The 25,114-nt window shown below is 38.3% G+C and overlaps 2 protein-coding genes across 11 annotated transcripts in view; one reads left to right on the top strand and one right to left on the bottom strand.

Moving 5' to 3' along the window:
- Nucleotides 1–12,034, top strand: part of LOC106873416 (CUE domain-containing protein 1) — a 188,818-nt gene extending 176,784 nt beyond the window's left edge. For 6 of the 8 annotated variants that reach the window (XM_089347776.1, XM_052975105.2, XM_089347772.1 and 3 more), the window contains 7 exons: nt 1,331–1,873; nt 3,437–3,641; nt 6,952–7,023; nt 9,311–9,433; nt 9,544–9,616; nt 11,042–11,153; nt 11,249–12,034. In XM_089347776.1, the coding sequence (XP_089203902.1) occupies nt 1,331–1,873; nt 3,437–3,641; nt 6,952–7,023; nt 9,311–9,433; nt 9,544–9,616; nt 11,042–11,153; nt 11,249–11,338 (1,218 nt within the window). In that variant the 3' untranslated portion in view covers nt 11,339–12,034. The remainder of the gene's footprint in view (nt 1–1,330; nt 1,874–3,436; nt 3,642–6,951; nt 7,024–9,310; nt 9,434–9,543; nt 9,617–11,041; nt 11,154–11,248) is intronic. The other 2 variants (XM_089347782.1, XM_089347763.1) reach the window with 1 other exon arrangement.
- A 5,722-nt stretch (nt 12,035–17,756) lies between these two features.
- The window catches only part of LOC106873415 (uncharacterized), a 155,397-nt gene continuing 148,039 nt past the window's right edge, over nt 17,757–25,114 (bottom strand). For 2 of the 3 annotated variants that reach the window (XM_014920771.3, XM_089347736.1), the window contains 3 exons: nt 23,332–23,552; nt 21,993–22,266; nt 17,757–20,157 (listed from right to left, as the gene is read on the bottom strand). In XM_014920771.3, coding sequence (XP_014776257.3) covers nt 18,056–20,157; nt 21,993–22,266; nt 23,332–23,552 — 2,597 coding nt within the window. In that variant the 3' untranslated portion in view covers nt 17,757–18,055. Of the gene's footprint in view, nt 20,158–21,992; nt 22,267–23,331; nt 23,553–25,114 lie in introns of those variants that run through there. The other variant, XM_089347740.1, reaches the window with a different exon arrangement.

Raw genomic sequence — 25,114 nt, 5'->3', positions numbered from 1 at the left:
ACAAGAATTCAGATTTGCTCCTTATGAGAGTCCCCTAAAAATGAGCAATAGATGATGCTCTCCCTTCTTTGACTAAGCTACAAATATCCCTGACCTGCTCTTAGGGGTCCTAGGGCATCCAGCTGTAGAAACCATGCCAAAACTGACAATTGGAGCTCAGTGCAGTTGTCAGACTTGTTAGTTCTTGTCCAACTGTCCAACCCATACTAAATGGACATTAAATGATGAGGATCTGAGGAAACTACAGATACTCCATGTTGGCAATTGATGACTGGAAACAGTTTGAAATTATAAGAATAACTTGGGTTTCTCCCTGCGGTTGTCTCAGATATGACTGAGAAGATTTATGTCTATAATCTTCAAGATCTTTGTTACTCACTCAATAAAATTCTAAGATAATAAGCTTCTGTATAATTGCAGACAACTCCCCTTTAACCCTTTAGCATTTAAACTGGTCCTATCCAGCACTTGTTTATCTTCAAACTGGCCCGATCTGGTTTCTCATACTTAACCCCTTTGTTGGTGTAAAAATAAACACTTGCATCACCAAAATCTTCATGCTATGAGATAATGCATGATTTCATCATCATCATCGCTTAACGTCCGCTTTCCATGCTAGCATGGGTTGGACTGGTGAACCAGGTAGCTACACCAGGCTCCAATCTGATTTGGCAGAGTTTCTACAGCTGGATGCCCTTCCTAACGCCAACCACTCCGAGAGTGTAGTGGGTGCTTTTACGTGCCACCCGGACGAGGGCCAGTCACACGGTACTGGCAACGGCCGCGCTCGAAAAGGTGTCCTTTTACGTGCCAGAATAATCTGAATGCTGAAGGGTTAAAATCCTACACTGCTGTCTTAGGAAAAAAACCCAAAAACATTGAATAATGAAGATAAATAAATGATGGGGTGGCCACAGTTGAAATATATTTCATTGTTGGCCGTTTTAATCAGGGCTGCCCTGAAACTAAATGGCAGTCAGTAATTAAGTCAACTCTTAATTGAAAAATTACGTCCTTCACCATGACTTCCTTTTTATTAAACTATATTTAACCCTTTTCCATGTTTCTGTTGAAGCACACCCTATTTATTTCAATTAATTTCATCATAAAGACTATAATAAATTAACTCGTTTATTAAGCTGTTGTTTGGGACACAAATTAACATGAAATTTTGATGGAAGTTTTTAATTTCGACCACTTTAAAATAGGAAATCTGTAGAACTAGAAGTGGACCCAGGTAGGTTGAGTTGAAAGGGTTAATGTCGTTTTCTCATTTTGACCTTTCTTTTACGTTTGTTTTTTTTTTCTTTCTCCCTCTCGTTTCAAACAGCGTCACACAATCTCTGGTCTTTCACCAAACAGCACAAAAATCCAAGATTCACCTCCTTCATATTCAGAAGCCATGCGGCTGCAACATTCTTCGCCATTAGCTGGTTCCCACGGAGCAACGTTACCAATGACGTGGCGTCACTCTTCACTCCAGCAGCTGCCTCCTACCCCACCAAGGGGCCCTCATAAACGTAGCTTATCAGCCTGTGGCAATTTACTTGATATAGATCTACCCAATCTCTCTCTTAGCCCAAATCTCTCATTGCCGTCGTCCAATACAATTCCTAAAACATTTTATGGACATCCTAATAAACCTATTTCGACTCCTTCTGGAAGAGTCTATCGCAATTGGAACCCACCCATGCTAGGGACTTTACCAGATGACTTTCTCCGCTTGAACTTACCGATTAGACTCCAAAGAAACAGCACACCTCCACCCCCTCCACCACCACTTTCACACAAACATTCATCTCCCACAAGAAGTCTCGATGCTAATTTGAATTCAACTCCACAAAGAAAAAGTTACAGACCATCAAAGACAATGGTAAGTGGATTGGTTCTTTTGTAACATATTTGGAAACTAATTAAGATACGAGTGTTAATTGCTGGATTTAAGAGTAGATGTCACCACTGGATGTTTATGGTGGATGTTGGTTTCAACTCACAAGCTTAGACCAAATCTTTTTCCAGGCAATAACAATTCTGGAATTTATATATTTCGTTTTTGTATTTGGTATGCAAGATTATTGATTATTGAACTTGTTTGTTGAAATGGATTTTATTGTATCTTGGGAGTGTCATTGTGCCAATAACAAACACCTGCACAGGTTCTGTTTCACTTCTTTATCTTATATTTGTCAATGGGTTAATTACTTAACCAATGAACCAATTGATTGTTTGCACCTCTTCAGTACTACTTCCCCTCTAATAGTTGAGGGGATTTGCCTTACAAAACACTTGATGACTCTGTCAATGCAGGTTCCACATAAAAAGCACCAACATTTTATACAGGCCTGCCAAAGTTAGCAACCAAAACATATATTATATTAAATCCTAAAAATAATTGCTAGTAACTCTGCTTACCAGTCCATGCCACCACTTTACTTCACATCAGAATTTTTTTGGTAAGCAAATATCTCATGAATATTTAATGTGCCACATAAAAAGTGCTGGTGCCACATAAGAAGCACTGGTGCTGGTGCCTTGTAAAAAGCACCCAGTACTCTCTGTAAAGCGGTTGGCAATTAGGGTGGGTGTCCAGCTGTAGAAAGCAGACAAAGCACAATCCTCTGGCTTGCCAGCAGAGAAGGAAGATGCTAAATGATAATGAGAGTTAATTAGTTAAGTTTATCAATGTCCCTTCATTGTCATTCACACTTACATCAATGATATGTCTCTGCTATTCCGAGTCTGCTTCAAACAGACCTGCAATAGGGTGAAATAGAACTTTCCATTATTGGCACAATGGATCTGCCACGACACAGCAACATTTATTCTTTTCTACTCTAGGCACAAGGCCTGAAATTTTGGGGGAGGGGGCCAGTCGATTAGATCGACCTCAGTACACAACTGGTACTTAATTTATTGACCCTGAAAGGATGAAAGGCAAAGTCGACCTCGGCAAAATTTGAACTCAGAATGTAAAGACAGACAAAAGCGCTAAGCATTTCGCCCAGCGTGCTAATGTTTCTGCCAGCTCACCATCTTTACAGCAACATGTATTTGTGATCATGTGATTGACCAGACTATCAGATGTTGTCACACATCGCTGGTCACAATGCGTTTTACTTTGCTTTAGCTTTTGAATGATGCCAGTCTGCTGGTTAGGTGAGCCGTCCCACATTCCCCCTAATTGGAAGATTGGTCTGTCCAAGGGTGACCCATGTACAGCTTAGTGGACTGGAGCAGCGTGAAATGAAGTGTTTCACTCAAGAACACAACATACCACTCGGTCCAGGAATCGAAACCACAATCTAGTGATTGTGAGTACAACACCCTTAACCACTAGGCCATGTGCCTCCACATATTTATGTAATTACTGATGATGATAAAACAACAAAAATTTGTACTCACTGTTTACATTTTTCTTTCTTTTCTTAATTTTTAGATTATTTCAACTCATGAATTTAGCAAAAGTATGTTGGAGCAGAAACTGAAGGAAAATGAACGGAGACGGCGTTCAACTAGTCAGGATATTGACCCCGAACTTACTCAGTACTTGGCCGATGAACACTTAGCTATTGTGATACAGAACAGTGAATTTCTTCAAGAGTTGCGAGGAAACGAAGATTTTATGAAAACTCTTGAGAAAGGTATTGTTAAAAATTGCTAAATATTTGTGACTCCTTCAAGTTCCTGTCTTGAGACACATGAAGCTCGCACAAGAAGGAAGTTGTAAGTTGCAGGAGTAATTTGGTGTTAGATTTTTGAAAGCAGGTTCAACCACATAGTTTCAGGTTCAATCCCATAGCAGGTTCAACCACATAGTTTCAGGTTCAATCCCATAGCAGGTTCAACCACATAGTTTCAGGTTCAATCCCATAGCAGGTTCAACCACATAGTTTCAGGTTCAATCCCATAGCAGGTTCAACCACATAGTTTCAGGTTCAATCCCATAGCAGGTTCAACCACATAGTTTCAGGTTCAATCCCATAGCAGGTTCAACCACATAGTTTCAGGTTCAATCCCATAGCAGGTTCAACCACATAGTTTCAGGTTCAATCCCATAGCAGGTTCAACCACATAGTTTCAGGTTCAATCCCATAGCAGGTTCAACCACATAGTTTCAGGTTCAATCCCATAGCAGGTTCAACCACATAGTTTCAGGTTCAATCCCATAGCAGGTTCAACCACATAGTTTCAGGTTCAATCCCATAGCAGGTTCAACCACATAGTTTCAGGTTCAATCCCATAGCAGGTTCAACCACATAGTTTCAGGTTCAATCCCATAGCAGGTTCAACCACATAGTTTCAGGTTCAATCCCATAGCAGGTTCAACCACATAGTTTCAGGTTCAATCCCATAGCAGGTTCAACCACATAGTTTCAGGTTCAATCCCATAGCAGGTTCAACCACATAGTTTCAGGTTCAATCCCATAGCAGGTTCAACCACATAGTTTCAGGTTCAATCCCATAGCAGGTTCAACCACATAGTTTCAGGTTCAATCCCATAGCAGGTTCAACCACATAGTTTCAGGTTCAATCCCATAGCAGGTTCAACCACATAGTTTCAGGTTCAATCCCATAGCAGGTTCAACCACATAGTTTCAGGTTCAATCCCATAGCAGGTTCAACCACATAGTTTCAGGTTCAATCCCATAGCAGGTTCAACCACATAGTTTCAGGTTCAATCCCATAGCAGGTTCAACCACATAGTTTCAGGTTCAATCCCATAGCAGGTTCAACCACATAGTTTCAGGTTCAATCCCATAGCAGGTTCAACCACATAGTTTCAGGTTCAATCCCATAGCAGGTTCAACCACATAGTTTCAGGTTCAATCCCATAGCAGGTTCAACCACATAGTTTCAGGTTCAATCCCATAGCAGGTTCAACCACATAGTTTCAGGTTCAATCCCATAGCAGGTTCAACCACATAGTTTCAGGTTCAATCCCATAGCAGGTTCAACCACATAGTTTCAGGTTCAATCCCATAGCAGGTTCAACCACATAGTTTCAGGTTCAATCCCATAGCAGGTTCAACCACATAGTTTCAGGTTCAATCCCATAGCAGGTTCAACCACATAGTTTCAGGTTCAATCCCATAGCAGGTTCAACCACATAGTTTCAGGTTCAATCCCATAGCAGGTTCAACCACATAGTTTCAGGTTCAATCCCATAGCAGGTTCAACCACATAGTTTCAGGTTCAATCCCATAGCAGGTTCAACCACATAGTTTCAGGTTCAATCCCATAGCAGGTTCAACCACATAGTTTCAGGTTCAATCCCATAGCAGGTTCAACCACATAGTTTCAGGTTCAATCCCATTGAGCAGCACCTCTGGCAAGCATTTCTTCGGGCTGACTGATGCCTTCAAAGGGATTTGAGAGACAGAAACTCTGTCAAAGCCCATTGTATGTGTGTGTGTTCCCCCACTACTTGGCAACCAGTGTTGGTTTGTTTCTGTCCCCCATAACTTAGCAGTTTGGCAAAGGAGATGGATAGAATAAGTGTAAAACTTAAAAACAAAAATAGGTAGTAGGGTTGATTTGTTCAACTAACCCTTCAAAGTATGCCCCAGCATGGCCAGGGAACAAGTAAAAGCTAAAAGATACCATTTCTGGTAGTGTAAGAATTTCTCTTTTTTTTTTGTTCTTCTTTGTGTCCAACATCCAAGACACACCTGATGGAGCTGCAGCATTGAGTACCACTAGTGCTGCTGCCTTAACGAGAAGTTCTAGGAACCTCTGTTGGTCAGGGTTAACCCTGAGTCTGTATACACAAGCCTTAACTGAGGTTGTTGACGACTGGCTGTTCCCCATATGTGTAAGTCTCCCCTCCTCACACCACCGGCCTTGTCCAAAAGAAAGGTTGCTGTTTTAGCACCATTTACAGCTTGGTACCAGTGATATCACAGGTGTTGCTTTTGGAAGACAAAGGCTGGAATGGTCACTACAAGGTACCACATTTGCTCTAATATTTCTAACAATCCACTGGATTCTACTTTGGATCATCAAGTTTAAACACAACATCCAAAGAGAAACATCATGGCTGATTTGCTACTCTTTTGATAAAGTTGTACCATTATTTAATTCTTCCTGAAGATATGCTGGGGGATGACTGTTGGTAGGACAGTATTGTTTATTTAGTTGCTTCAAGCAGAGAAGGCCCGTGGCACTAATGTCATCCCTTCCATTACGCTCCAGAACTTGCCCCCTATATTCATTGCTCTCTTTTGTCACATGTCTCATGTCTGAGGCAGAGCAAACGTATTTATAGAATGTCTAAGATGTGTATTAGATGAAGCCTTCAGAGGAGGGCTGCCTGTCAGTGGTTGAAGATAAACCGAAGATCTCCACCAAAGGGGAAAGCTTGTTGTTATTGTTGCATTCTTCCTTGAATAGAAATAATTTTAATTTTCTTTGAATTTTACACAAAATGATCTTTATAAGTTTAGAGATGAGCTTCCTGCTAAAAAAAAGTATCAACATGGTTAGATTTGGTTGGATACTGTACAAATAAATAATTATCTTTTACTTGCTTCAGTCATTAGACTGTGGCCATGCTGGGGCACGGCCTTGGAGAATTTTTAGTCCTTGGACGATGACAGAATTAGAGGGAGCTTGCGCTCATGTCAGTTTGCAGTGACTACCTTTCTGGTCTCCGTGGCTGAAGAGGAGGTAACCTCTCCGAAATGCATGCGTTCCACAGTCTGGTCAATGGGCGCTGTGAAAGACTCGGTTTCTTGGCACCTATTTGTCAACAGCGAGAAGTTTTCTCCATGACAAAATGCAGTGAATGGCTGTCTTACACCTTCAAAGATACCTCAAGCATGTTTAAACTAGTAACAAGTTTGTATCAATATTTTTTATCCCCTTCTGGCCTTGGTGCCAAAATTTGAAATCAATATTTTTTTTATCCCTTTGAAAAGTAAATGGTCTGTGATGTGTCCCCTTTGATTGTAGATCGAATGAATGCAGCTGCTTTTGAACCATCTGCTCTATCTCAGCCGTCACCGACTGGACCAAAAGAAAGTGGTGAGTTCTCTCTATCTACATAGTGTGTGCCATTAAAATAACTACCTCCAGACTTCTTTATAATAGAAACCATTTATTGAGCCAATTTCTGCTGGTGTTCTTTGTGTTAGAAATAACAGCTGAGTCTTTTCCAAATTATGCTCTGTCTTTAAAAGATGGGATGGTCATGACTAGAATATCTTTGTTTACTCATCTCTCGGATCAGGGCTGACCTGGTTTAACAACAACAACAAACGCTGCTGTTAGAATTATTAACTCTTTTCATACGATTCCACCTGAGACCACCTCTGATTTTGTGATACAAACTTCACATTTTGAAGTTAAAACCTGCCATCAAAATTTCATGTTTAATAATGAGTTATTTTATTAAATTATTCATTATTTTTGGAATTAATTATGGTTACAAAAGGGTTAATGAATGATATGAGAGAGAAGAAGAAAAAAAAAGAGAGAAATTTATAATATTTGTTTCTTCTTCTTTGCACAGGCTTTCTTTCTCCATCTTTATAGATTACCATCATCATCATCATCAACTTTTCTATGTTTTTGCATGAATCAAATGGAATTCATTAAAACAGTTATGTACACACACACACACACACATTTAGTGCAGGCATTGTTGTGCGATTGAGAAACTTGCTTCCCAACCTTGTGGTTTGGGATTCAGTGGTACCTTGGGCAAGTGTCTCTTCTCACAGACTTAAAGCCAACTGCAGGTTTCCAAATGGATTTGGAAGATGTAAACCAGAAGTCTGTTGCGTGTGTGTGTGTGTGTGTGTGTGTGTGTGTGTGTGTGCGTCTTGACATCACATGGCAGTTGTAAACAAACATCACTGGCCATGGGAGGTGGGGGGAGATATAACGGTCAGTAGCAGGGAGAGTATCTAGCTGTGGAAAAGTTGCTTCAACAAATTCCATCTGACTCAGGAAAGCATGGAAAATGGATGTTAAGATGATGATAGATGGTGTATGTATATGTATATGTATGTGTATATATATATATATATATATATTCACAATTTAGGTTAGTTGAAAGGGAATTTGGCAGCACCACCTCTAGCCAAACAATTATTCTGTGCTGATGAAGGGAAATAACCCGGAAATTGCGATACACAGATATTGTTTTGAGCAGAGTGGGGGTGCTAGATTCCCTTGTTTGAAAATGTAAGGACACAGATCGTGTCGTATAGCCAACTGGAGATGATGTCTCCTGGAGCTAAATTACAGCAACATCCGTCCTAAACCAGGACTGCCATGTTATTTTGGCAAACAATCTTCAATCAGAATATTTGTTTGTAAATTAATGAATGTTTATGGTGTTGGATATTTGTTCTTTTGTTTTTGTTAGGAATTCCATTCTGAAATGAGGTGAGATGAGGCATAGAGTGTAGTGTTGTTAAAGAACACACATTGTGGAGCAGGGAACATGTTTGATTGTCTTGGATTTCTTTGAAAGTTGTATAAAACTGAACACTTTCTTGATTCTCCACTACCAATATGGTGGGATCCGACAGGGCTGAGGACTGCATTGAGCTCTGGTCTATGCTCTGGCATGCTCACTATGGCTGGGTGTCCTTAATGGCAGCCACTTTACAGTGTGTAATGGGTGCATTTTACATGGCACCAGCACGAGTAAAGTGAATGACTTTGATCAAAGACGCAATGTGATGCCTGGTTCAGGAATTGAACTTCTGACCTTCATCTTGAGCCTAACATCCTAACCACTAGGCTTACATGCCTTTACAGAACGTGTTAAAAGTATTATCGTTGTTTTAATGTTCACTTTTCCATGCTTGAATGGGTCAGATAGAATTTGCTGAGGCAGATTTTCTACAGCCAGATGTATTTCTTGGTACCACTCCACTCAGTTTCCAAGCAAAGTAATATTTCCCCATGTCCAAACACATCAACACAGAAGATTGAAAATGAACATCACTTGTTTACACTTATCATGTGACTTCAAGAAAAGACACACACACAACAAGCTTCTTTTAGTTTTGTCTACCAAATTCACTCACAAGGTTTTAATTGAGGACTTAATAGAAAACACTTGCCCAAGGTACCATTGTGATTGAAAAGCATGAATATTGAAGTGGTTTGTTTTCATTCCATTATATGAACCACTATGGAAGGTATTGAACTCATAGTGTTGCTTTTAGCAGTTTTGGATGTTAAACTTCAAAACGGTCAACTGGAATATTCCTAATTTGGTCATATTAATTCTTGTTACAACATAAATAGTTGTCACTTGCAATTTCCATTCATATTTTGTTGTTGTTGTTGACAGATATTGAGGGCTACGGTCATGATAATCAAGAGACCTTGGAAGCTTTCCCGTTTAGTCAACCACTCCCCTCCTCTGTTGACGAGGATGCAGAATTACGAAGCCAATTAAAGCACATGGGACGTGGTCAGTACCTTTTCTCACTTTCAAGATTCTTTTCATATAAACCTTTGTCAGTCAGTCTCGCTTGTTAAAAATCTCTCTCACTTCTCTCCTTGTTTTCTGTTTTATTCTAGCTTCCAGAAAACAGTTTGTAACTCTAGCAAGGAAATTCTTCTCAAGACGGAAAAAGAAATCTTCTCGAGACATGTATCCTTTGAAACAGTTCTCTTTCTTTGATATTATCTTTGTACATTTATGGTGGTTTTTTTTATGTCCATCTTTTAATGCCAATATGGATTCGACAAATGCATTGCAGCATTCTTTTATGGAAGTATGGCAAGAAGTTTGCCTTCAGGTTCGATCCCATTGTGTGGAACCTCAGGCAAGTGTCTTCTAATATAGTTCCTGGGCCAACCAAAGTCTTGTGAAGAGCTGCCCAGACTCCGTATCTGTTTTGGCATGGTGTCTATGGCTGGATGCCCTTCCTTAATGCCAACCACTTTACAGGGTGGACTGGGTGTTTCTATGCAGCACCAATATGGGTGCTTTTTACCTGGTACCAGCACCCATGAGCCTGCAAGGTTAGGAATGCTCGGCTGGAAAAGGATGCAGGGGACAGCCACACTTTTACTTAGCTTGATGTGTGTCTTTTCAAGCACAGCAAACTGCCAGGAGTCTCAGACCCCTGTCATCTCCGCTGTAAGTCTCAATGTCTGTAGATCCTTTCTTATCACTTCATCCTGTGGGTCTACCTTTTTCATGTGTTCTCTCTACAATTTGAGATCAGCAACTCTTAGTGCAGCTGTCTTCATCCATATGCATTGCATGGTTGTACCAGCACATCTTCATCTGATGCCTCATACACCCAGTTTTTCTCTCAAGTCACACTTTGTCATATATGCACACTGACATTACCCATCCAATGGAGCATTTACTGGCTTCATTTCTTTCAAGCCTTCACATATCCTCAGTAGTCACAGCCGATGTCTCACTGCCGTGTAGCATAGCTGTTTGGATGCAGACATCATACAATCTGCCTCTCACTCTGAGGGAGAGGCCCTTCATGGCTAACAGAGGTAGTAGTTCTCTGAATTTTACCTAGTCTATTCTTATTCTAGCAGCTATGCTTTCAGAACAACCTCCCCCACTACTAACTTGGTCAGCTAAGTAATGGAAACTGTCTACTACTTCTAAGGACCCCCACTGACATTCGAGGGAGTTTATTTTCTGTACACTCCTGGTGTTTAATGTTCCTGTACATCTGCCACATGTAAAAGACTACTTTCTTTGTTAGTCTTCCAGTGATACCACTGCACCTCTTATGTGTCCATCGCCTGCACTGGGTACACCATACAGAGTTTCTCCCGACATCTTTTCTACATATTGAGCAGGGCCGTCTCCCTGAAGGGATCTGTGGTTTGTCTGTTTTTCTACTTAAATATTTTAGTGAAGACCAAAGTATTGATATCATATTGGAAATTAATAATTAAAACACTGTGGCATTTTGTTTACTCATTAGAAATATTGTCAGGAAAGGGTTAAATGAATTGAAAACGACATTCAAAAATGGTTTGGTGTTGGGGTTTGTGTGCAAACTTTGCTGCAACAAAATATTCCTTAATGTCAATTTAGCCTTGGAGAAAAAATTGCTCCATCAATGACTAATCTTTTGGAAGACGAAGAGCAACCAGAAGACGACCTCCCTGCAGCTTTTCTCGAAGACAGACCAGTTTTTGAACCATTGGTTGGTCTCATTATGCTTCATAACAATGATTTTTTTTTTGTTTTTTTTGTATTTATATTTTTCTTACATTCATTATTAAATTTTGTCTTTTTCAGCCGGACACACTGCCTATGAACAGAACAAATCAACGCTTCTCACAAGCAATGTCAAACCATACGGTCAACAGACGTTCTGATATTGTCTGAAAACGAGTTCTTTGCATAAAAAATACTCCAGATAAAAAAAAATTTTTTTAAAACAAAATGTACTCTGACTTTTAAAAAAATAAGCCATCTTAGGGCAATTGATAAAAAAACTTTTACATAATAATGTTCTTGATTCATTGAGATTACAATTGACATTCAACTGGGTGTGCAATCACATACATACACACACACACACAAATATCTGCTTTTCTGCCGACATATATTTTTAATATAAAATGCGTGTTTATAAGTTTTAAGAGTACATATGTACATGAGTGCGAGTGAAATCGGTGTGCATTAATGGTCACAATTTTACAACTTCCCTGCAGTAACACACACACACACACACACATGTGCATTTGTTTATTTGCATTAGATTGCATATATTATATATCTCCATCATAGGACAAGCATATCCTATGCAAATCATATGGTTGTTAACTGAGAAACTGTAAAAAAAGGAAAAAAAAACCTAAATGAATGCAAAGTAAACATTTCTTCACTGTATCGAAGAGGTGGGCATGTTTATTTGATTGCCTCTAATCCTTCCTCTGTTCTTCAGAAGATCATCAATTAGAAATGAAATTTGCTGATTAGGCATTATTTTTATTTTCATATGTAAACAAAAATACTCTTTATTGGTTCATACACTCCCATTTTAAAACAGTTATACATACACACACACACACATATATATATATATATATATATATATATATATATATATATATATATATATATATATATATATACACTTTTCATTTTACAATTTTGTTTTTAAGTGTCTAAAGTAGGAATTTTTTTTTTCCTCAATCGTTAATGAAATACAATCTTATACCTCTAATTTTTTTTAAACTTGGGAAATATTGCGAGAAAAAAAAACAAAAAAAAAAACAGAAACTTTGCAATCATGGATTTATTTTCCATATCTGCCTAAAGAAAGATTCGATAATAAATTGGAAAAAAAAATATACATAAAAAAAAATGTTTGAATCCATCAAGGAAAACATTGCTCTCCTAATTTCGAGTTTGCTTCAACCATTGTGCCTCTCTCTTTCTCTCATCAGCTTTTAATCATCTCTGGTTATTTTATTTCTAATCTGGAAGTTGTAAACATTTGTTTTCACTTCAGCTCCTTTATTCCAGCAGAAATTTATAACAACAATCACTGTATCATGTCAAATTCCCTTCCCTCTTTTTGTTTAGTCCTAAAATGAATAATTAAATCTTGAAATGTTCTTGTTGAAAATATTGTTTTACTATGTAAGTCTTATCAGCTGCCAGTAAGTTTTTAATCCAATCCAGAGTGATGATACAGGTGAGAATAGACTTGCATGAATTATGATCTGTCCCTCCTGCATCAGTGGCCTACACCCTCTTTCAAACTCTAATATTTACCCGTCTGTACTATGCTTATATTACCAAATCTATAAGTTATTATTGTTATACATGGTGGAATTGTCTGTGTCAAGCAAAATGCCTTGCAGAATGTTTTGGCCCTTTCTGTTCTTAGTTCAGATTATGTTGAGGTCAATTTTACTTTTCATCCTTTTACAGCAGGTTAATTTTAATCCCCTAAAATTTGATGCATTGTGAGAAACATTGTGTATGTGTGTGTGTGTGTGTGTATATATATATATATATATATATGCATGCACTACCTTTTAAGTCAATATCGGGTTTGTTGTGGTCAGTCTACGACCTTCTCACTGATTCTAAGCAGTTTATATTTTACTGAAGAGATTTTGTCTCATTGGTTTATTCACATACAGCATAGAAGTTGTTTCTTTATCAGTGAAATTCCAAACAGCAAAATGTAATAGAGCTTGTCTAATATAATCAGGTTAATTTTTTTTTTCTCCAACTTAAAATACTGAGGAAAATCACTGTATATAACTAGAATAAAACAGTTTTTAAATTGTTAGTCAACTTCCAATGAAACAAATTGAAAAACTACAAACTTTTTTACTATTAATCCTGGCCAAAATATATTATTTGTGTCCAGTTAAGATTACAAGCCTAATAGTGTTACACATCAAGATAACTAAGTTTTTAGCTCACAAAGTTTTAAAGTACTTCCAAGACTGTCTCGCTGTGCATCCTTTACATGTACCAGTATTCAAGACCAATTTTTGCTGAAGTTACAAACTTTCAGTGGACATTTTTAGAAGGTTCTTTTTCTAATAATTTGTAGAAAAACAGCAACCAGCATATTTACTTCTGAAGCTGCCAGAACATATTAAAAATGAATTGACGTGTTATTTGGAGTCTTGCTGTTCTCTGTGCATCTCGTAAATTATCAGTTTGTCAGACACTAAACATGTAGCAGCAAATTAATTTGTTTGATTTCTATAAACAAGATCCAGTACTCTGGTTAGATTCATTGGTCTGGGGGTAGCTTTGACTGAGAAGATCCCCAAGAATATCAATAAATCATGTGGGTTATAAACACACATTAGCTAAGGTGAGGTGTTCTCTGAGATGAGAGACACCAGCAATCGGCATACTCACTTTCAAATCTGCCAGAACGTATTGAGCCTAAGTAGATAACATTATTATTATTTGTATTCTCAGATCTTTGCATGCACCTCATGAATTATGATTACAAGAGGATCAGTTAATTATAATTTTATTCAACATATCCCCGTCTCAGATTCACACACTTATTGCAGCAGTCTTCCAAAGCCCTGTAAAAGAACATGGCAGGTTGGGCCTCTAACCAGGCCTTTCACGATACCCTTAAAGCCAGGAACTTTTCAGCACTCCCACAACTTAGTTGATTAAGAAAAGAGCTGTGTCCTAGTCTGGCTGCAATCCAATGATTAAAACAAATTAAAAGTTTAATTATGCTGGTTTAAATACTTGCTTTGGAGCTAATTGAAAGAAATCATATACGATAATTTACAGCAATGATAGTTTCTGTTTAGTGAAATGTATTAAATGCAATAATTATCTGGATTTGGATAACTTAGTGAAGAGTATGTCCCATTCCCAACAGAAGCACAATTAGTCTGTGTTTGCTTGCCAAGCTATGCATATATTTGTAATTAAAGTCAGTATTTTCTTAATGGTGAAATATATTTGACACATTGTTTTATTTATTTACAGCCTAAAAAAAAATATGTTTTAATTTGACCTGCAAATGATTATGGTTATTTGCTCAAACTTAGACTGTTTCACTAATCTCCACAATTGCAGTGGGGGGAAGGGGGGTAGATGTGTGTTAACACTTGTGGTATGCAAATTAGTAGCTCGTTATCTGAAGCTACTGTAATCGTTAAGTAAACAAATTAGCTGCTCATTTCTCTGGGATTGATGAAATTGACGTAGGCACCTCTGATGAGAAGCCAACAAGAGTCCAAATAAGAAAAAAATCAATTAAGGTTGTTCATTTATTTTTCAATCTGTTTATAAAGATACTACACTAATCGCGGGTGTTATGTTCCAAAATCCCCTGTGACAGGTGAAAATCTGCAAAGTAGAAACAATATTGCCCTGTACATTTAATATATATATGTATGTGCAGGAGTGGCTGTGTGGTAAGTAGCTTGCTTACCAACCACATATGACTCCTGGTTCAGTCCCACTGGGTGGCACCAGGCAAGTGTCTTCTACTATAGCCTTGGGCCAACTAAAGCCTTCTGAGTGGATTTGGTAGACGGAAACTGAAAGAAGCCCGTTGTATATATATATATATATATATATGTGTGTCACCATTGCTTGACAACCGATGTTGGTGTGTTTACATCCCCGTAACTTAGTGGCTCAGCAAAAGTGACCGATAGAATAAATACTAGGCTTTCAAAGAATAAGTCCTGGGGTCGATTTGTCTGACAAAAGCAGTGTTCCAGCATGGCCACAGTCAAATGACTGAAATGAATAAAAGAATATTTATTTTATTGGCTTTGTGGTAAGTAGCTTGCTTACCAACCACATGGTTCCGGGTTCAGTCCCACTGGGTGGCACCTTTGTAAGTATCTTCTACTATAGCCTTAGGCCGACCAAAGCCTTGAGAGTGGATTTGGTAGACGGAAACTGAAAGAAGCCCGTCGTATATATGTGTGTGTGTGTGTGTCTGTATTTGTCCCCACAACATTGCTTGATAACCAATGCTGGTGTGTTTACGTCCCCGTCACTTAGCGGTTCGGCAAAAGAGACCGATAGAATAAGTCCTGGGGTCGATTTTCTCGACTAAAGGCAGTGCTCCAGCATGGCCACAGTCAAATGACTGAAACAAGTAAAAGAGTAATGCAAAACAACACCACGGAGGAATTGATGTAAGCTTAAATATTAAATAGCAATATGGTGAGGGATTACTGTATAGAGGTTTCATTCACATTTGTTTTCAAGTGAACCAGAGGATATCTGATGATGTGAAGTAAGAGTAAAGTCCATTATATATATGTACAACTTGGCAAGCAAACACAGACTAATTGTGCTTCTGTTGGGAATGGGACATACTCTTTCACTAAATTATTGTATTTAATACATTTCATTAAACAGAAACTATCATTCCTGTAAATTATCGCATATAGATTCATAAGGGCTGGTTTCCTAGTTTCTGTGGTGGATATATTCCCCCACTGGGATGAGATGCTAGGTCCATTGCAAGATCACTCACCTTTTACCAGCTCAGTGGACTGGAGTAATGTGAAATGAAGTGTTTTGCTCAAGAACACAATGCATCACCCGGTCCAAGAAGCGATACCGCAATCTTATGGATCATGAATCCAACACCCTAACCACTAAGCTATGTGCTTCTATGAGGATCTGGAAGGCAGTTAATAATTCAGAGACGCCATCTGCCATGAAAAACAAGAAGGTGAGCTACTATTAAAAAGCTGTAGAGGATATTAGAAAAATAACTAAAATTAAATGTGGTGAAGCAGTGGGGTGGGGATATCTTATTACTGAATGATTTCTACAGTTTCATATTTTCTGAGAAAATACAAAAGATATCTGGACATGTTTTGGTCTTTCTTCTGATGTCTTCAGTGAAGCAGTGATGACGGAATGGCCAATTGTCATCATTTAACATCTGTCTTCCACGCTGGCATAGGTGGGATGGTTTGACAGGAGCTGGTAAGTGCAGGGGGTTACATCAGTGGCTCCAGTGTCTGTTTGACATGGTTTCTATAGCTAGATGCCCTTCTTAATGCCAGCTACTTTACAGAGTGCACTGGGAGCTTTTCACATGGCACCAGCACCAACAGACACATCGAGTAACTTGCAAGACAAAATTGCGGAAGATTATACATCTCCAAACAAATCTATTTTTCAGTGAAAATAAAGGTTGTAGATATTTTTTTTTTTACTTAGCAACTCCTTTGTCAGTATTTTAGCAAATATAGAGAGGCTTTGCCTCACTAAAGGGATCATAATAAAACTTGCACACGTCTCCTGTAGCTTCTCAGAAAATAGGAAATGTTCGTATTAACAGTTTAATGCTGCTCTGTGCAGGATAAAGCAAATTCACATATTTATCCTTACAAAGAGTTTCAAGATTAACTTAGTTGACCAATATCGTTTCTGTTAATTCCCCAATGGTCAAATGCCACAATTATAAACATATTCTGCACTCTTGGCTAAATATGCAAAGGTCAAAAGTGAATCTAGTCAAATGGATCATCTGAAGACAAAGATGAAATTAAGGAGGCTGAAAACCAATTGTCCCAATTTACCCATCTTGATGATAGAAGCTGGTGGGAACCCTAATAATTAGACACATTGAGACATACATTTTATTCCTTATTTAGGACGACATAGTTTTCCCTTATTAATTGAAACATGCATCTTAGGGATAAAAGGGACAGGAGAAAGTATACATAACTTTTACTTTTACACTGTAGAACACAGAAGGAAGGTTCAAATCTAGCCTTTGTTATGTTTTACAGTGAAAACATGATGAAAGGTGGGAGTAAAAAATCTTTGTCATAATTACTTACGATCATCATCATTAATTAACGTCTGTTTTCCATGCTGGCGTGGGTTGAATGGTTCGACAGGAACTGGTAAACCAGAGGACTGCATCAGGCTCCAACTGTTTTGGGTTTTTAATGACTGCAAAGTGGTTGGTGTTAGTAGGACGGACATTCAGAGTGAACAATAGAATTGTTTTAGCTGGGTTTAAATTTTTGCCTTTGTCATTTAAATTAATAAATAATTACTTCACCCACCACAAAAAACAAAAACAAAAGGAAATATTAGGCAAAGGAAAACTAACATGTGAATGATAAATGCTATAGGGTCGTTTTAAATAATGATTTACCTGAGAAAATATACCAGATTCTGTAGCATCAAATTTTCATTTGGTTTGGAGTTTAGAAGACAGAATAATAGGAAATATTCTGATCAGATCATAAAACCTGTTCCAAGAAACAATGTGAATCAACAGATGATGAATAATAAATCAAAACGATTTGTATCTTTACTGACAATTTATCTCAAATGGATGATGGTTAAAATATGAGTGGTGGTTATGAGATGAACTCTTTCAATGAATAAGATTCATTTGAAAACTTTTGTTTTTTTATAAATACACACACATACGCGCAAAATATGAAAAAGAAAATTATACAAGATTCACACACATATACACACACACACACACACACACACACACACACACACATATATTATACAAAATTTTAAAAATACGATTTTTTTTTTTTTTTTTTTTACTGTTTTGCAAATGAAATATTCTATTTTTATAAAGGATCAACATTTTGAGATTTGTAAGATTTTACTTTTCTTGTGATTAGTTGGTAATCGCTCCAAAAGTGTCTTTTCCGATTTTGTTGTATTTAGCAATGAAGGTTGGAGGGTTTGTGATCCTGGGAAAGAAGGATGATGAGAATATTGATTAGGATAATCAACGACCTGCGTAGATGGAGGTTGATTAATAGTTCTTTTATCAGAATGTTTGGAATGTGGTGAAAATTCAGCCTGTTTTGACCATGAAGGGAGACCTGGATTATTAACATGGTGTTTTGTGGAGAAATTTTTATCCGACCCTGTATTGCTGCTGGTCGGGGATTTGGAGAACTCGGAGAAATAAAAGTGCCCGAGAGGCCCATATGTCTGTGGAGTGAATTCCTCAGCAACCAGAGGACTTGAAAGGGATTTTTCTTTGAAACAAACTTTTTTCTGTGTGCTCTTGCCTTCATGTGGTTCTGAAGGGGTCAGTGAATCTGTGAATGTATTGTGATGATCTGAATGCAAAACAGAAGGATCTGACGACCATTTATCTAAACTTTTTTTAGCTGATTTTTGTCTGAAAGGAATAAAGTTGGCATCGGAATCTATACTCTCATTGTCTGAATGTACATATGTAGAAAATTGTGAATTACGACCTGAATTTCCTTCTTGATAACGAACTTTCTTCCTTAATTCCAAATCTGAAGAAGAAGAAACTGTATTTCTGGTGTCAGATACTGTTGTATGTAAAACATTTTCTTGAGATTTTAAGGCAGTTTTGTCAGATGGTGTCATGTGGACTGAATGTTCTAACACTGAATATTCTGGGGAAGAACAGAACTGAAGAGGATCGGAATTAAAAGTGGAAAATGTTCCTAACTTATAGTTTGGTTTAGGGAGATCTTGAGAATGAATAACTACTTTCTGAAAAGAGCTTGGTACATGGCTATTTTCTTTGGATTTAAATGCTGGCTTTTTGTCTCCACCTCTTAACTTTAATTTATCATCTGTTGAGGGGGATAAAGTTTTAAATGCCGAATTCTGAGCAGCTCGTAGTTGTGGTTTGGCAGGAATCGGAGGCTTAGCATCAGTCACATAATTTAGATCCATATTCGGTTGGTTGTTGTAAGAATGAAGTAGTAAGGAGAAGTCATCTGGCATTAGTCTTTCGAATTTATTTTCTTTGGAAGAGGAGGAGCTGGTATATTTCTGATGATGTTGTTCATTGGGTGAATCTGTTGGTAAACTATTAAAGGAAGAACCAGCAGAAGAAAAGTTTTTACTGGACATGTCTTGGAGATCTAAATTTTCCTGCTGCAACATTGCATTGTTAGGTTTTTCTGTCCTGTTTCGATGTAACGTAGGTGAAAAAGACTCACTATATTTAAAAGATTCTGGGGAATAGTTCTTAAAACCTGCTGTAGTTGTGGCATTTGGGGTGAGTGAAGAGGGAGAACTGCCAGAAGTACTTGGTGTGCATCTGTTTGCGCCAATCGAGGTGCACATGGTATTGTTGCTGCTCACTGAATCACACGAAGGACTTGCATGTCTTGAAGAATTGGCTGAATTAGATGAATAAGAGCAATTGTCTGGACTAGATTTCAACCGTTGCTGGCTCTGTTCGATGCGAAGCATGTGTGTTTGCTTTTGTGACTGGAAAAAACTGGCTTTCTGAAGCTGTTCTACAGCCTCTCGTTGTGGAGCTACATCAGCCAAAACTTTCAGTGCAATGTCCTCGGGATTGAGTGAGGAATTTTTTAAACTTTTATTATTTGGTCCAGTTTCTTTCTTTCCAACCTTTTTGAATAATGAATTTGCCGAAGTAAAGATCGATTTAGCATCCGAAATTGTTTTAGACACAGGCGTCGTCACGTGGGTTTCCATTTTATTGAATTTTGATGCAAGGGAACTAACTCTGGACTTCCCAACTGTACAACCAGGAGACAAACGATCAAATGGTTGGTCTTTAGGAAAATTTATGTTGGAATTTTCTGAATCGTTTTTATCGCCTCCAGCATTGTTTTTACATCGATTTCCATTTCCAGTTGAAGAGTTATCACACGAACGGAGTATTCTGGCTTTGTTTCCACTGTCTGAAAGATTTTCAACTTCTCTGTGGTTTTCTGTAAAAAAAGATAGTCGTTTTTAGGACTAAGAAGACAAACAACTAACAGAAGATAAGAGGACTGTAGATGTTAACTTTATTTTTCAGATATTTATGATGTTGAGAAGTATCACAATGAAACTAAAGTGGCATAAAAATAAGTTTTGCTTAGTTCTTTAGAGAACTATCACCGATTCTCAAAAAAAGACTAGCATCCATTTTATTGCTACCATATTTGATGGCATATAAGACACACTCCAATTTCAGAAGCACATATTCAAGAAACGGAGCTTTTAGTACATTAATAATATTGTAATATTTAAAGGAATTTTTAATACATTACAAATGGTTACAAAAGTACCTTTGCTTTAAAATTGCTGACGTGGCCGATGACAGTACCACCTGATTGGCACTCATGCCTGTGGAACTTTAAAAGCACATCCGAACGTAGGGTGTAACCGACCCACTTATGAGTAGCCCTCATTCATTGGACAATGAACTTTGCTTGCTTGCGAAGACCTATTGAGGCAAGTAAAAACAAATCAAAATCGCTGACGTGGCTGATGACAGTACCACCTGATTGGCACTCGTGCCAGTGGAACATTAAGAGCACATCCGAGCGTGATCGTTGCCAGGGCCACGGATTGGCTCCCATGCCAGTGACACATGAAAAGCACCATTCGAGCATGATCATTGTCAGCGTTGCTTTACTGACACTTGTGCTGGTGGCACGTGAAAAACAACATTTCAGCGTGGCCATTGCCAGTGCCGCTGGACTGGCTCCCGTGCAGGTAGCACGTAAAAAACACCTTTTGAGCGTGGTCGTAGCCAGTGCCGCCTGACTGGCCCTCATGCTGGTGGCACGTAAAAGCACCCACTACATTCTGGGAGTGGTTGGCGTTAGGAAGGGCATCCAGCTGTAGAAACTTTGCCAGATCAGATTGAGCCTGGTGCAGCCTCTGGCTCACCAGTCCTCAGTCTAACCCATGCCAGCATGGAAAGCAGACGTAAAACGATGATGATGATGAAGAAATTAAATTAGCAGTACAGCTGACCATAAGGTAAGAAATCATGTTAAATGTAAATATCCTTCATCATCATTTAACGTCCGTTGCCCATGCTGGTATGGGTTGGATGGTTTCACCAGGGCTGGCAAGGCTGGAAGGCAGCACCAGACTCCAATCCGTTTTGGCATGGCTTCTAAGGCTGGATGCGCTTCCTAATGCCAACCATACGATTACAATAATAAAACCTGCTAATCAGAAGTTAGTGAGTAAATTAGCTTATGGGAGGACTTCATGTACAGGACCAGGAGTGATTTTTTGAGACATTTTTTGGGACAAAAAATGTGCATCTTATATATGATTAAATACATTGAATATGAAGAATGGTAACTTGAGGCATTTTAGTTTAACAAAGAGCAAAGTGGAACTATGTCAATCTATAAAACAAATTTAATCCATGTTTCGCATGATTGGCCAGACTATTGGATGTTGTTATACATCACTGGTCACAATGCATTTTGCTTTGTTTTATCTTTCAAATCCTGCCACCTTGATGGCTAGTTGAGCAGGCCAACATTCCCCTGATCAGAAGACTACTCCTCCATCGTAGGGTGTGACCCTTTTACAGCTGAACGGACAGCAACATGAAATGAAAGGTTTTGCTCAAGAACACGACACACTGCTTGGTCTGGAAACCAAACCCACGATCAAGTGATTGTGAGTGCAACGCCCCAACCACTGGGCCATGTCCCTTCACATAAATACATACAGTTATAAATAATTATATGGTAGATAATTAGGATAAAAATTGATAGGAGAAAATGTTTCATAATGAATGAGAAATAATCACCTGAGTTTTGTTGCAGAGAATTTGTTTGGGAATCTGTGCAGAAAGTGGTTTGAGTAAACGATGAGCCTGGGAGTAGGGTTGAAAGTTCTTCGGGGCTGCTGGTGCTACTGACCGACAGACAACTCTCAGAACTGGTTGTAGGGCTGTGACAAAGGTAGTTGTTAGCTGGGTACATGGCTTTGATTCGGCTTTGACGAGACAGACACAGAGAAGGATCCGGAGGTACAGTTTTGGAAGATTTGTGCTGTTTACTCAACTTACCAACTAATCCACCCTAGAAACAGAAAACAACAACATCATCATAATTATCATCAAATTAAAAAAACCTGTTTAAAAAAACATTTCACTAAAATATTTATCATCTGTGCCAAGAATTATTAATTAAAGTTAAAATAAATTTGGTAACGAGAGTGCTAAACAAGTGGCTCAAAGGGCCTAGAGAGGTGATTCTCAACTGTGGGTCCCAGAGCCACATGCAACCCTCAAGCATCATTCCAGCAGCTTCTGATGCTCTTCCTTCTGTAAATTTAATAAATTTTTCTTTAATTGATAAGCATTTGTCTAACAGTGGGTTTCGAATGACTCCCTAGTCTAGACCCTTGGATCACTCCTGTAGTAATTCTCAGATAATAATATCAGGTCATCCCTTAAGTTCTGTCCGAATTTTGAATAAAGAAAACAAGTGATCAAATGTTATATCAAATTGAAATCACCTGCATCATGACAATGTTTGTTTATTCTCTTCGATGATAAAGTTCACTTACATATTGTACTTGATTATTCATTAAGGTATATTTACCTGCTGTATTAGATGGTATCAATTAAAAAGAGTGGAGTTTAATGAATGAGAAAGAAGATAGGATCCAGCAACCAGCAGGGGAATGACCCTGCTCAGTGTAGAGAAAAGGAGAAGATAGATCCTGTGTGCCAAGTATAAACACTGGATGTACAAGAGGTGTATTAGGATCACAGTTAGGCTAACAGAGAGTATACACTTCAAATGTGGATGGTGCACAGGGGCTATAAGCAGAAAGAACCACTAGAAATGGGCCTTGAATGCAGAGAGTTTGCAGAAACTAACATTACACTGGCTGTGTAATGTTAGTAGTGTACATGAACATTGAAGTACAAAGAAACTGAAAGAGAAACTAGATATTAGAAGATGGCAGCCGTATGAAGAAGTGTCAAGCAATTGAATGGAATGTGTGGAAGAGAGAAACAAAAGACAAAAGAGATGAAGTGTTGAAGACTAATCTCAAAATGTGGAATCTCGTTTGCTTGTCATATCAGATGATAGCAATCAACATTTACCTCTTGCTTTAGATGAGAGTTTATTTACCTGTTGCATCAGATGACAGCGGTTGAGGTTTCGCTTCTTCTCCATCTCAGCTGGGTTAAATAGAGACTTCTTTTTCGTCCGTGGTGATAATGGAGGTGTTCCAGCAAAATTAGACAATATTGAAGCTGATGTTGTGGTGGTGTTAGAACTGTGAGAGGAGGAGAGACTTTCCAGAGAACTGGAACTGTCCAAAGCGAGGCTCTTGGGGGCTTCCTGTGTATCTACAAGCAAACCATTGTATAGGAGTCAGTGGTGTAGAAAGGTGTGTGTGTGTGTATATGGGATTAGTGATGTAGAAAAGGGGTGTATATACAAGGATCACTGATGTGGAGAGGTGTGTGTGTGTATATGTTACTTATTTTGACCCTCAGCAAAATCCCAAATTTTATTTAATTTGCTTTGCAGGAGCAACAGTTTTGTCGAAAGCGTATCTTGTTAAATGCTCGAAATACAAGACTAGAGAAACAGCCAACAACAGATGAAGGGTCGTTCTTTATGTTGTTTGTTTTGTTTTCCATTTGTGTCTTTCATTGTTCGAAAAAATAGTTCATGTTCCACGTACTCATGCTTTGTATTTTTTTGTTGTACCCGTTTCATGATGTCCTGTGCCCACATATGCATATATATATATATATATATATATATGGATCACAGATGTAAAAAGGTGAGTATATATAGATCATGGTGTAGAAATGAGTGTATATATGGATCGTGGTTTATAATGGATACTTTAGGCCATTTATTATTTAAACAAGCTTGTTTCCATTTCCAAACTAAATTTGGTGGATCTTTCATAGATTTAATGACAGCCTGGGATATTGACATGCAGATACTTTCACCGATATCAATGCAGGACATCTATTGTTTAGGGTTCACTTACATGATTTGTAACAAGGGATGTATTAACACTTTGAACCCATCTGTACAGTTTAGTGGGTGCGATTTCATCTGACTATACTCCTGGAAGATGCAAAATCAGATGGTCACATGGGTTTTGTGCTTCATCATCACTTAGCTTCTGCTTTCCATGCTGGAATGGATTAGACCATTTGACTGGAACTGGTAAGCTGGAGAGCTGTACCAGGTTCCAGTTTGATTTGGCTTGGTCTCTATGGCATCCATGAGGCCCAATACTCAAAAAGGAACTCAGCCACTTGCCTCTGTGAGGCCCAACGCTTGAAAGGAAGTCAGCTACTTTGTCTCCATGAGGCCCAATACTTGAAAGGAACTCGGCCACTTGCCTCTGTGCGGTCCAACGTTCGAAAGGAATTCATCCACACACACACACACATATGAAAACAAAAAGTTAAATTCTGGTCATGAAAGACACAGCCTTGTGGACAGCTCATCATGACCAGAATTTAACTTTACGTTTTAATACCTACTGCTCTATTCTTTAGAGTGGGCTTCTTTTTCTGATAAACGTTATACTGACATTTATGTGTGTGTGTGTGTGTATGTATATATATATATATATATATACAGCAGTTGGACAAAATAATGGAAACACCTTAAAATTTCAAAATATATTTTAATATGGGGAAGGACCGCCTTTGGCAGTAATTACAGCTTGAATTATATGCGGTATGGACTCATACAAAGTTTGAATTGTTTCCAAAGGAATTTTTGTCCATTCTTCAGCTAAAACAGTCTCCAGTTCTTGTAGTGATGATGGTGGAGGATATCGACTCCTTACTTGTTTTTCTAAAATATACCATAAATGTTCAATAATATTGAGATCTGGGGACTGTGGTGGCCAGATAAGATGTTCAACTTCATTAGA

Source organism: Octopus bimaculoides, chromosome 1 (assembly GCF_046866305.1).
Source record: "Octopus bimaculoides isolate indiv1 chromosome 1, ASM4686630v1, whole genome shotgun sequence".
NCBI lineage: Eukaryota > Metazoa > Mollusca > Cephalopoda > Octopoda > Octopodidae > Octopus > Octopus bimaculoides.
Note: the sequence above shows the minus strand (reverse complement) of the source record. Positions and strands in the feature narration are given on the sequence as shown.